This window comes from Ochotona curzoniae, unplaced genomic scaffold (assembly GCF_017591425.1).
Source record: "Ochotona curzoniae isolate NIBS_2020 unplaced genomic scaffold, NIBS_Ocur_1.0 scaffold_4701, whole genome shotgun sequence".
NCBI lineage: Eukaryota > Metazoa > Chordata > Mammalia > Lagomorpha > Ochotonidae > Ochotona > Ochotona curzoniae.
In genome coordinates, this window is record NW_024467122.1 from 49,376,226 (window position 1) to 49,388,349 (window position 12,124).

At 61.5% G+C, this 12,124-nt stretch overlaps 1 protein-coding gene across 1 annotated transcript; it reads left to right on the forward strand.

Moving 5' to 3' along the window:
* The first annotated feature begins 209 nt into the window (after nucleotides 1-209).
* Nucleotides 210-7,862, forward strand: DLL4 (delta like canonical Notch ligand 4). Its single transcript, XM_040969366.1, has 11 exons — nucleotides 210-622; nucleotides 746-1,015; nucleotides 1,491-1,548; nucleotides 2,378-2,641; nucleotides 2,992-3,052; nucleotides 3,149-3,279; nucleotides 4,719-4,888; nucleotides 4,995-5,214; nucleotides 6,216-6,921; nucleotides 7,285-7,393; nucleotides 7,791-7,862. The coding sequence occupies exons 1-11, from the start codon at nucleotides 554-556 to the stop codon at nucleotides 7,794-7,796; spliced, it is 2,064 nt and encodes a 687-aa protein (XP_040825300.1). The 5' UTR covers nucleotides 210-553; the 3' UTR covers nucleotides 7,797-7,862.
* The last annotated feature ends 4,262 nt before the right edge of the window (nucleotides 7,863-12,124 follow it).

Genomic DNA, 12,124 nt, shown 5'->3' on the forward strand with positions numbered 1-12,124 from the left:
GGGCGGCCCAGGGGTTAGGAGCGACACCGAGGGGCGGGGACACCCCTGACTGGCAGGGAGGGGCGGTGGGGGCGGAGGCCCCCTCCGGGCGGCGCTGGGACTGTAGCAGCTCCGGACCGGGAGGGGAGGGGAGAGTGACCACGAGTCTGAGTGACAGGCGATGAGAAGGGGACGCCAATATATAAAGCTGGCTCCGGAGCGCGCAGGTTTCAGTAGCGGCGCTGCGCGCAGGCCACAAACATAGAGCCGGGAGCCGCAGCCCACGCCGCGGTGGAGCAGCGTCCCCCGGGCAGCAGCCCGCTCGCAGGCTCAGGATTAGCCCCGAGGACACATCCTTAGCGCGGCCGCCGCTCAGCCACCTCCACCTGGATTACCTACCGCAGCAGCTGCAAGCGGAGCTGGCCTGAAGGCGAGGAGCGGGGAGCAGCGCCCCGACAGGAGTCCGGCTTTTCGGGGACCCCCGCCAGCCCCCGAAAAAGGAGGGAAAGAGGCGTCCCGAATAGAACCAGATTCGGGGCCGACCCGCGGGGTGGAGAGAAGGACAGCGCAGGGGATGGCAGCCGCGTCCCGGAGCGCCTCGGGCTGGGCGCTGCTGCTGCTGCTGCTGGCTCTCGGGCAGCAGGTAACGCCCCGTGCCCTCTCGGCTCCTGCCCGCCGCGCTCCCGGCCCGGAGCTCCCCGGAGCCCGCCGCGCTGACCGCCCCCTGTCTCTCTCTCTCTCCTGCCCTCCGTCCCCCGGGCCACAGCGCGCAGCTGGCTCCGGCGTCTTCCAGCTGCAGCTGCGGGAGTTCGCCAACGAGCACGGCATGCTGGCCAGCGGGCGGCCGTGCGAGCCTGGCTGCCGGACGTTCTTCCGCGTCTGCCTGAAGCACTTCCAGGCGGTCTTCTCGCCCGGACCCTGCACCTTCGGCAGCGTGTCCACTCCGGTCCTGGGCACCAACTCCTTCGCGGTCCAGGACGACAGTAGCGGCGGGGGGCGCAACCCTCTCCAACTGCCCTTCAATTTCACCTGGCCGGTGAGCACCGCGTGGGTCCCGGGGGTGACCACGAACCCCAACCCCCCACCCCCGGGAGGGAGCACCCTGCCGCTAAAGCCCTCTCCCACCCCACCACTCCCACCCCCTAAAGGTCCTCAGAGGCGCACCCTCCCCTGTCCCTTTCCCACTCTCTCCTGGGACTTCATCCCTCAAAAGGCTCGCCCCAGTCTTCCACCCCACCCCACTCCAGCTCCTGGGACATGGTTTTCATTTCCTGTCACCCTGACGCCCCCCTCTCACCCTGCCTACAGCTCTCACTTACACCTGCCCCCGCCTCCACTCGGGGTTCTTTGCCTTCCCTGCGCACAGACCCGTTATGTTGACCGGGAGCAGTAACTGTATCCTCCAATTAGATTAATTAAACCGGCTGCCACAAGGCACCCCCACCTCTCTCCCCTCCCGGCTCATCTCGCTTTCTCTCTTCCCCCAACCCCCCCCCCCTTGCTCTTCCCAGGGAACCTTCTCGCTCATCATCGAGGCTTGGCACGCGCCTGGAGACGACCTGCGGCCAGGTGAGTGGCTCTCCCGGCCGCCACAGGGGGGCGACACGCGCAGCGCCGAAAGAGTTAAAGCTGCGGCCGGGGGCGGGGGGCAGGACGCGGGCCCGGGACTGCGCCCCGCGCTGGACGCTCCGATTCCGCCCGCTGCCTGGACTCGGAGCACAATTGCGTTTCCTGCGGGTTATTTTTGGCGTGGGAACGCGGGGAGCACGGCGGTGAGAAAGGCCAAAGCTGCCAGCGCCGCTGACGGGCCCCTTCCTGTATTTTACACCTTTTGCGAATTCCGCTCCTTTGGAAAGGGAATAATGGCTTTGGGATGTTGTTCTGACACAGAGGAAGAGGATATTTCAGCAGCACAACAATTCTCACTTTGAAAAGGAAAAAGAAGACCAGCACCCACCTCTGGGGGCAACCCCCCCATGGGGGCACCAAAGGATCCCCTGCTGGGGGAGCCCCCAGCCCGCAGACCTCTGTCTCCTCCCCCTTTTTTAAACTTTTATACTTTTTATTTTTTGGCTTTCCCACTCATTTTGATTTCTTTTCCTCTTTCCCCTCCCTGTCTGCTTCCAGAATGCAGGGATCTCTTCATATCCTTCTATTGTCCCCTTTTTGAATGACATCAGGCCCCCCTCCATCCACATGCTTGTACACACACACACGCACACATGCACACACGCAGAGCAACTATGCATTGGGCCGTTTCATTCCCTCTTGGATTGTGCTTGCTGGCTGGCAGGTAGATTCACCTGGGCTCCATCACTTCAGCGGAGAGGGGTCGTGGGGAGCAGCTGCTGGCAGCCCCAGGGCCTGGCTCCCCTAACCTGCCCCTCTGCCCTCCCAGAGGCCCTGCCCCCAGATGCCCTCATCAGCAAGATCATCATCCAGGGCTCCCTGACCGTGGGCCAGAATTGGTTACTGGATGAGCAGAGGAGTACCCTCACCAAGCTGCGCTACTCCTACCGGGTCATCTGCAGTGACCATTACTACGGGGACAACTGCTCTCGCCTGTGCAAGAAGCGCAATGACCACTTTGGCCACTACGTGTGCCAGCCCGACGGCAGCCTGTCTTGCCTGCCTGGATGGACTGGGGAGTACTGCGAACTACGTAAGCAAGTCAAGTGCCCCTCCTGCTGGGACAGGGAGGGTGCCCCCCAGCACACTATGGCCATGCCTCTGTCGCAGGGCTGGTCTACATGCGAGCAAGGCCTTAGGACACCAGGGAAAGCCGAACAGTGGGTTTGGATGCAGACCCCTCCCAGGGCCCCTGCCCGTTGTGGCAAGTGCACAGAGCCCTGGTATTGCCTCGCATCCTGTGTGGTGTCAGCTGCCCTGTGCTAGGATTTCCCTTTGAGCTATTCAGAGCTCTTCTGGGAGGCCAGGAGGGCTGTTCCCCACTTCCAACCTGGGAACTTCTTTAGCACCCCAAACTTATGCAGGCCTGCTTTCCTCCCTTAGCTATCTGCCTTTCTGGCTGCCACGAACAAAATGGCTACTGCACCAAGCCGGCAGAGTGCCTGTGAGTAGGGGCTCAGGGAGCGGGTTCTAAGGCACCTTCAGCAGCCAGCCGGGCCTCTCACCTCACTCTCAGCCCATCCCCTCTTCTGTTCCACAGCTGCCGCCCAGGCTGGCAGGGCCGCCTGTGTAATGAGTGTATCCCGCACAACGGCTGTCGCCACGGCACCTGCAGCATCCCCTGGCAGTGCACCTGCGACGAGGGCTGGGGCGGCCTGTTCTGTGACCAAGGTGAGCCTGGACTGAGAGGTGCAGAGGAGAGAGCAGAGACAGAGTGGGGTGAGGAGGGTGGAAGCCATGGCTGTTGCCTGAACCCAGCTTTCCCAAATGGGCCTCAGGCAGGACTGCAAGTCCTTGGGTGCTGGGAAGCTGGGATGGCGGGAGAAGTCAGGCTGTGATAGGCCGGCAGCCTGGAGGTTACGCTCATAAATCCTGGCCAAAGAGAGAAGGAGGTCAGGTTGAGTTCCTCTTTCTACCTGTGGTTACCTATTAACCCCCTAAGTGTTTGCTCACCTCCCAAGGCTGTTTGAGCAGCTCTCCCCTAAACAGCTGTCTGCTGGGGTGTGCCCACCGGCTGCCCTGGAACCTTCAGGGGGCCGGGCCTCTGGGCGGAGTGCTGGCTAACCAACGGGCACTGGGGGCACTAGCAGCCTGCCTTGCTCCTCAGCAGTGGTTCCTGCCACACAGTGGCCAAGCCCACACTGATTCTGCCTGCTTCTTGGGCGCGGGCCAGTTGCACAGGACTCTCTGAGTCCCAATCCTTGGTGGGGTAGTGGAGGAGAGCCAGCAGCAGCAGCAGGGGCCTCCCACCATTGGGGTCATGTGGTGTGGCCACCACAAGGAGAGATGCCTGAGACCTGGGTAGCGTGTGCAGCAGGGTTGTCAGGCTGGGAAGAGCTCACCCGGGTCTTCCCTTGCTGTCAGCCAGGGGTTTGGAATGTGGTCCCTCTGTTCCTCTGTGTGTGATTGTGTGAGACAGAGACCTTGTCCTTCACCCCTCCCCCAACACACAAACATGCACATGCGTGCACCTGGTTCCTGCTCATTCATTTTCCTCTCTCCAGTCATTTCCAGGTGACATGGTCATGTATTCATGATATGCAAACACAGCTCTACAGTCCCTGTGTTTGCTCTGTCTGGTTCCCTCTTTCTCTACTCTCCAAATAAGAAGACAAATACTCATATTTCAGAATGCACTTGTCACCCCTCTATCCTGAACAAAGGCCTGCTCACTGCCCAGGACAGCTGCCCTCTCCACGCCACCTTTAGCCTGAGTGGAGCGTTCACCCCTCTCTCCACCTTCCTCCTCTCAGCTGCCGCTCCCCAACCAAGCCCTTCTCACTTCCTCCCCAGCAGTGGCCATGGCCTTGCCCACCCCTGCTCTTTTGTACCTTTGACCTCCTCGGGCCCCCAGCATCTGGAAGCTCACCTGGCAGGATGCTGTCCAGTTGTGCATTTCCCATCTTGATGGGCTACCCTGGCCACATGCAGTTTAAGGTGCTTCAACACTCAGAATCTTGTTGCCAGAGAAGGAAGGCTGTGTGGGCCTGGAAGACTGAGTTGAAGCTTCTCTGAGTGAGCCAGCGCTGGGGGTGAACCGGCCTGGCAAGGAGCCTGGAGGAGGCAGCGCTCCCTGGCCCTGCTCAGCAGCTTGGTTCCTGTTTCTGCAGATCTCAACTATTGCACCCACCACTCCCCATGCAAGAATGGGGCCACCTGCTCCAACAGCGGGCAGCGGAGCTACACTTGCACCTGTCGCCCTGGCTACACTGGCGTGGACTGTGAGCTGAAGCTGAGCGAGTGTGACAGCAACCCCTGTCGCAATGGAGCTAGCTGTAAGGTGAGGCCTGGGAGAGATGTGGATGTGTAGCCATGGACAGGCAAATCCCTGTCATGCATCCCTGGCTCTGTCGGGTCTGACTCTGGCCCCTTTGTGGTTTCTTCAGGACCAGGAAGATGGCTACCACTGTGCATGCCCCCCAGGCTACTATGGCACGCACTGTGAGCACAGCACCCTGAGCTGTGCCGACTCCCCCTGCTTCAATGGGGGATCCTGCCATGAGCGCAGCCAGGGGACCAGCTACATCTGCGAATGCCCCCCCAACTTCACAGGCTCCAACTGTGAGAAGAAAATGGACAGGTGCACCAGCAACCCGTGTACCAATGGTGCGTCCTGTTGCTTTGCCAGCCCTGGAACCCAGTCTTGGGGCTGAGAGCAGGCTGGAGGGGCCTGGCTATTACACCAGGCTGTCTGAGAGGGACACCTGTCTGCTCTGGAGGGTGAAGAGGGGTGTTTTGGGTAGAGGGAGCAGCTGAGAGCAGTGACACACACTCCTCTCAACCCAGTGTCAGGACTCTAGGTCTGTTGGGGTGACCTTGGACCTGAGCCAGGCAGTCCTGGGGCAGGGGATGTGGTCAGAGCCATACTCCTGCAGGCTGCATCTTGCCCCATGTGCAGCACAGCATGACAAGGCTTCTAGAATGTTAGGCTGCCTTTGGGATACAACAAAGCATGTTGGTAATCCCTGTGCACCTGGCCCACAATGACCATCAGCAAGGCAGGTTGACAGCAGTGAGGGCACAGGGGAGCTCGGGAACCAGAGAAGGTTTGGGAGAGCTGAGATGAAGGCTGAAGTGTCACTCTACTCCCTGGGGTCACCGTCCCTTCACCGGCCCACTGTCTGTAGTCCTTGGAGTAGCTGTGAAGGCAGAATGAGGCAGTGGGTGTCCCATGAACTTGAGCATTTGCTGTCTGCCAAGCATGAGCAATAGTCACAGGGCACCTTGCTACCTGCCCCTCTCAGAAGTAGCCTGTGAAGGGCACAGCCTTCTGCTCCAACAGAACAACAAGGAAGCTGAAGCTTAGAGATAAGGCAGAGTGACAGGTGCAGCTAGGCCGGGTCCCCCAGCCAGAGACAACTGAGCTCCAAACCCTAGCAAGCTTGGCTGAGCCAAAAGTTCTGTGAAATGCTAGCATCTTCTGTGTGTGAGCCCATGGAGGTGGAAAGCATTCCAGCCTCCCTGAACTCTGGCCCTCCTGCCTGTCTGTGCAGTTGTGAGTACAGTAGACTCCATCTGTGCTGGCTGTGTTCACGGAGGCAGGAGGACCCTCTGCACCAGGGACCTTCAGACAGTTTTGTTGACCTACGTCCTGTGTGTCCCCACAGGGGGCCAGTGCCTGAACCGAGGCCTGAGCCAGACGTGCCGCTGCCGTCCTGGATTCACAGGCCCCCGCTGTGAGCTCCACGTCCGCGACTGTGCCCGCAGCCCTTGCGCCCATGGTGGAACTTGCCATGACCTGGAGAATGGATTTGTGTGCACCTGCCCTGCCGGCTTCTCTGGGCGACGCTGCGAGGTGGCACCAATGCCCGGTGATGCCTGCGCCTCTGGGCCTTGCTTCAACGGGGCCACCTGCTACGCTGGCCTCTCCCCGGACAGCTTCGTCTGCAACTGCCCCTATGGCTTCGTGGGTGGCCGCTGCGAGTTCCCTGTGGGCCTGCCGCCCAGCTTCCCCTGGGTGGCCGTCTCCCTGGGCGTGGGGCTGGTTGTGGTCCTGGTGCTGCTGGCCATGGTGGCGGTGGCTGTGCGGCAATTGCGGCTCCGGCAGCCTGAGGATGGTGGCAGGGAGGCCATGAACAACCTGTCAGACTTCCAGAAGGACAACCTGATCCCTGCCACCCAGCTCAAGAACACAAACCAGAAGAAGGAGCTGGAAGTGGACTGTGGCCTGGACAAGTCCAACTGTGGCAAACAGCAGAACCACACATTGGACTATAATCTGGCCCCTGGGCCTCTGGGCCGGGGGACCCTGCCGGGAAAGTACCTCCACAGTGACAAGAGCTTAGGAGAGAAGGTGCCGCTGCGGTTACACAGGTGAGCTGCACCTGAGGGCACAGGGCCCTGACTCAGTCCTTTGGGGGCTTCTGCTCCAAGGCCCTTGTGACTGCCAGCACCAGAGTTCTGCTGGGGCGCCTCTGCCCTCACTTCCCATTCACTGTGTAGTCACAAATGTTGCAGCAATGGACTTTCCCCCCACCCCCCCCCCAGCCTGAGATTTAAGGCTGGAGAGATCTATGATTCCCCTACTCCCCGTCCCTCCCAGCCCCCACCACCTTCCCCAGCACCTTCTCTTCCAGTAAGAGCCCTGCCCTGCCGCTGTGCGAGGTCCAGGCTGGCCCCCTCCCCGAGCCGCTCCCCAGCCTGCTCGGGCTCAGCACCTGTCTTGTATTCCCTCAGTGAAAAGCCCGAGTGTCGGATATCTGCGATATGCTCCCCCAGGGAGTCCATGTACCAGTCTGTGTGTTTGATATCAGAAGAGAGGAACGAGTGTGTCATTGCCACAGAGGTGAGTGCTGGCCCCACTGTGCCCTCCTGCCTTTCAGGTGGGGGTATGGCCCAGTCCCTCTGGATCTTGTGGGCTGCTCCTTCAGGCTGGGGCACGGCCCCTCCCAGGGCAAGCTTTTGGGTCCCTGCTGGCCAGGCTACCACCAAGGGAGGGGTTGAAACAGGAGACAGATGCTACCACGGTCCGCCTGGTCTCTCCCGCCGTGTTGGCGGAGAGTTGGGCAGCTGTGGTGCTGGGGGACCAGTTCTTAGAAGCTGCTTCCCAAGTGTTGGGAACCAAGGTGGTTGCCTGGGGCCCTCCCAGCCCTTCCCCAGCATGTGGGAGGTATGTCGGGGTGGGAGCGTGGGCTCCACCCCTGGCAGCCCTGGCTCAGGCCCGCCTCCCATGTGTTCCACAGGTATAAGATGGGGCCTCCCCAGGTCAGCCTGGCATCGCCCAGCAGCTGGACCTTCCTGCTGCATTGTTTACATTGCATCCTGAATGGGGCGTCTTCCATATGCAACATGCTGCTCTCAGAGGAGGGAGGACGGCGGGAACTGGACAGACTGTGAACTGGCCAAGCGATGCAACTCCCCTGCACACCTTGGGGCATCCGCCTGGCATCAGATGGGCAGCTGCGCCAGCCAAGGCAACAGAGGAGAGGAGAGGCGCCCTTCGAACCTGCCCTGCCAGCAGTGGAGCCACATATGGCTCCTTGGGACCCTCAGGGATCCTCAGGCAGAGGGGCACTCCGGCCTGTTTTTCCAGAGTGGCAGTGGTTCTGTGGGCCTCCACTGACATCAGTGTTTCCAAAAGTGCCTTCGGCCCAGGCTCCGTGGAGATGGCCGGGCCAAAATCTGAAGGGAGATGGGACTAGGCAGGCAGGGCAGGGCCTGCTGGCGGACTGACAACAGGCCATCGGGGATGGCTTTTGGCAGGAGTTGGGTAGTGGCCCTGAAGATGAGGCAAAAGGTGCACTTTCCATGGCCCCTGCCCTCCACCACTGTGTGTGGGCCTTTCTCATCCCTCTCCCTGGCACGCCTCCCCTGAGCAAAAACGTGGGTAAGTCTTACCTGGCTCCCACTGCCTGCTGGCCCTGGCTGCCTCTGGGCAGAGGACCTGGTCCTTGGGCCCAGTTTGGCCACCAGGCCTACCAGAGATGCTCCGGGAACTGGTGGTTGGAATTCCACTGGGGGAAGAGACTGGGTGCTGAGATCCTTGCCTGCAACCTGGAGCCCGGGCTCTGACCGTGCCCACTACTGCCCTGCCCCACCCCCACCCTGGAAGCCGATCTTCAGAAATCAATAATATGAGTTTTTATTTTATTATTTTTTTTGTAGTTTATTTTGGAGTCTAGTATTTCGGTAATTTAAGAATCAGAAGCACTGACCTTTCTACATTTTATAACGTTATTTTGTATATCATGTGTATTTATAACATGGAAGAGATGTGTACAGGAGCTTATGCCTGCTTGGGTTCTGTCTTTGGGATGGCAGAGTGGGACGGGACCCTGTGCTTCCCTTCTGAGCCCAGGGGATGCCTCGTGCTGCTGGCCTGGACCCAGCTGAGGCCCTGGCACCTCTGTGTGCAGGTGGGCCTGGCTGGTCGCATCCAGGGTCCCTGTTTCCTCCTGGTTCCTTGGCTCACCTCACTAGTGTCCGACCTCGGCCAGTCTTCCTTGCCTTCTGGCTTTGGGCCTGGTCTGTCGGCTCTCATTGTCCTCCCTGGACCTGCACCCCTCTTCCCTTGCCAGAAGGTATCCTTAGTCCTGCCCGTTATTGCTTCATAAAAAGGATTCTCTTGTCAGATGCCCAGAGCTCTGCCCAGCCAACTCTGCTCCTCCTCCTGCCTACCTAGGGGTGGAGAAGGACAGGGCCCCTGTTCCTTCTGCACTCGGCTGGATATGGGTCCCAGGAGGCTGAGGCAGGAGATAGGGTGGCCTTGGATTTGTCCTTGCTGGTGGCAGCAGCAGCAGCTGTTTATGAATGGCTGCAGGGACTGGGAGGTGCAAGGCCGGGTCTCTGGCTGGGGTGCTAGAGAGGGAGTTTCCAGTTTCCAGTTCATGCTTGGCTTCCTCCAAAGCATAGGACACTCCCTAGGGTGCCACAGCACAGACCTCTTGCTACAGTCACAAAAAACCTTCCATGAAGAGCACACAACAGCCCCTGAAAGAAAAAAAAAAAAAAAAAAGCCATTGACACAAAAGTTGTGTAGACGCTACCAGCTCCACAGGGCTGCCTACCGGCCATGGGGCAGTCCTTGAGGCCAGGCGCCTGCACCTGCGCGCTCAGGTCAGTGAGCCAGGCGTGCACACCCCACGTCCCACTCAGCGCTCCCTGCTCCCTGCGCTGCGCACACAGGGTATCAAACAGGAAAGCATTCAGGGAACCGTTCCCACAGCCTGAGCCGGCAGCAGGGGGAAGAACAACACGACCTCACTCTTCCTGCCCAAAATGAAACAGGAAAGCAGCTCCCGGGCCCTGGGGGGCGGGGGAAACTGGGCTGGGACACAAGGCGATTTGACGAGGCTCCCATGTGGGGGCCAGGTAGGACACCCGCGGGCCTGCACGTCCACACCACGGGACTGTGCAGGGCCGCACGGGCCACTGGCCATGGTGGCAGGCCCCGGAAGGAGGGCTCGCTGCCAAAAGAGCTTTCTAGGGAATGTGGGGCCAAGTGCGTGGGCTCCATGGGTGGCCTGAGCACTCCAATCTGGTGCCTCTACTTTACACACAGAGAAGGAGCTGGGCCAGGCACCTGGGGTGTGAACAGGCCACAGCCCTGGGTTTCCTAGGATTTCCGGTGGGTCACCTCCCGACCTCCCCTGACTTCTCTGTGTGAGGTTCCCAAGACCTTTCTGACTCCTAGAGTGTCCAGAGATGCAGGAGGTAGCAGAGGCTGGGCAGGTGCATCCAGGACCAGGTACATCCAGGTCCAGGAGGCTTACTGTGAAGTACTGGCCCAAAGGTTAGCAAATGCCCAAATGCCAGGCGTTAATTTGCATGGCATTTTACAAGAATATTCAGAGCTGATCAGTTCCTTAAGGGCCTGGAGCCAGTGCCCGTCTGGAGAAAAATCTGACCCCACAGTGACCTCCAGCCATAAGGCCAGCTGCTCTTCCAGGGCTCTGGGCCCATCGGTAACCACCTGTAGAGTTGGTCTGGGAGGGGCTGGGAGGGAGGGAGCACAGCCTAGCTCTGCTGGGACCTGGGCCCCTTGTCCATCCTGCCTGTCCAGCAGCGGACCCTGAAGCCCGTACCCCCTTCACCCCCTCCACCCCCAGCCTCTGGCCCTGGGTCTGCAAGATCTGCCGACCCAGCCCTCCGCCCCACGTGGCCAGCTGCATTCCGGGAAGGAGATGGGAGTGATTCACTCAGGGAAACTGTGACTGTCCCTTCCCGGGGAAGGGATGCTCCTGGGAGGTCCCAGTGGCCTTCCCCAGGCCACCACGCCCTCCCCCTCACCCAGGGCGCACAGCCCAGCCCTACGGCCCGGCGGGATCCGGCGGGATCCGGTGGGATCCGGGCGTCCCCCACCCCGCTGTCCCCCGCGAGCGGCGGCGGCCGGAAGAGGCAGGTGCGCCCGCTGGCCGGGGTCAGGCCTCCACCTGCCGCAGCCGCCGCCGCGGCGGGGCATCCGAGAGGTCCCGCGGCTCCCCGCCCCCGCGCCCTTTGTTACCGCCCTACTTCCTGTTTGCGGCCGCCGACCCCGGCTCACTTCCCGGGCCGGGAAGCCGCCGAAGGCCGCGGGTTTCTCAGAGACTGCCCCCCTGCCGGGCTCCGCCTCCCGCGGCCGCGGATCCCGCCTCCGGCTCCCGAGCCCGCTCCGAGCGGCGGCCGCGGACAGCGGAGGCTGCGGGAAGGCCGCGCGGGCCCCGCTGCCCGGCACTAGGGGGCGCCGCGCGCCGTCGGGGCTGCCGTCTAGCAAGGCCCTGGGGTCCGCAAGGCGCCCGGCGAGGGGCTGAACCGGGGCGCTCGGACGCCTCAGTTAAGTTTGCGTCCTTGTCGGACAGACCTCTCTCCAGGCGCTGCGCCTTGGGCCGAGGGATCCCAGCACGATGCCCCCCGCCCCCGCCGCCCATAACGTCGGGGAGTGCTGAGGCGCTGGGCCCTGCTGCCTGCTCCGGCTCTCACAGTGGCCCGATTGGGGCGCATGGTGGGCCAGTCCTTCTGTGGCAGCCAATCGGGGGCTGTAGGTAGAGGGACTGGGGAAAAGATGCAGGCGTGCAATTTGGAGCCTGAAGCTCCCATTGCCTGCCTGCCCACCCACTGTGGCCACATCCACCCACGTCTTCTTCATTCCTTCAGCACCCAGCAAGATCTGCCAGACAATGGCTGCCGCAGCACGTGGTGGCCGCAAGCAACTGCTGTGGCTAAAGCTGGAGTCCCATGCCCTCCCAGCAGGAACCGAGGAAGGACCTCAGGAGCGCACTGTGAGCCCTGCCTGAGGCCGCTGTTGGGCAGGGCCCCTAGGCTGTCGCTGGGAGACCATTCCAGAGGCTGACGCCCCTTCCAGCTAGACTCCAGGGTGCTGGTGGGACCTCTGGCCACCACGATGTGTCAAAGATAGCAGCCCCACCCTTCATTGCAGCAGCCAATCAGTTCTTCCTGCTGGCGGACTGCAGCTGGTGTCCTCTAATTCAGCTTAATGCTGATGCAATGCTCCTGTAGATGGGCTCAGCTCCCGCAGGTGGAAGGGTCAGCCCCACAACCTGACCTCAGGCCCAGGGCCAGCCGCACGCACACTCGGACC

Bases quoted from the DNA above. Each gene is read 5' to 3' on its own strand.
- DLL4 (XM_040969366.1), top strand. From the start codon at position 554: ATGGCAGCCGCGTCCCGGAGCGCCTCGGGCTGGGCGCTGCTGCTGCTG. The intron at 1,016-1,490 runs GTGAGCACCGCG...TGCTCTTCCCAG, and splicing joins CCTTCAATTTCACCTGGCCG to GGAACCTTCTCGCTCATCAT. The intron at 3,280-4,718 runs GTGAGCCTGGAC...CTGTTTCTGCAG, and splicing joins CGGCCTGTTCTGTGACCAAG to ATCTCAACTATTGCACCCAC.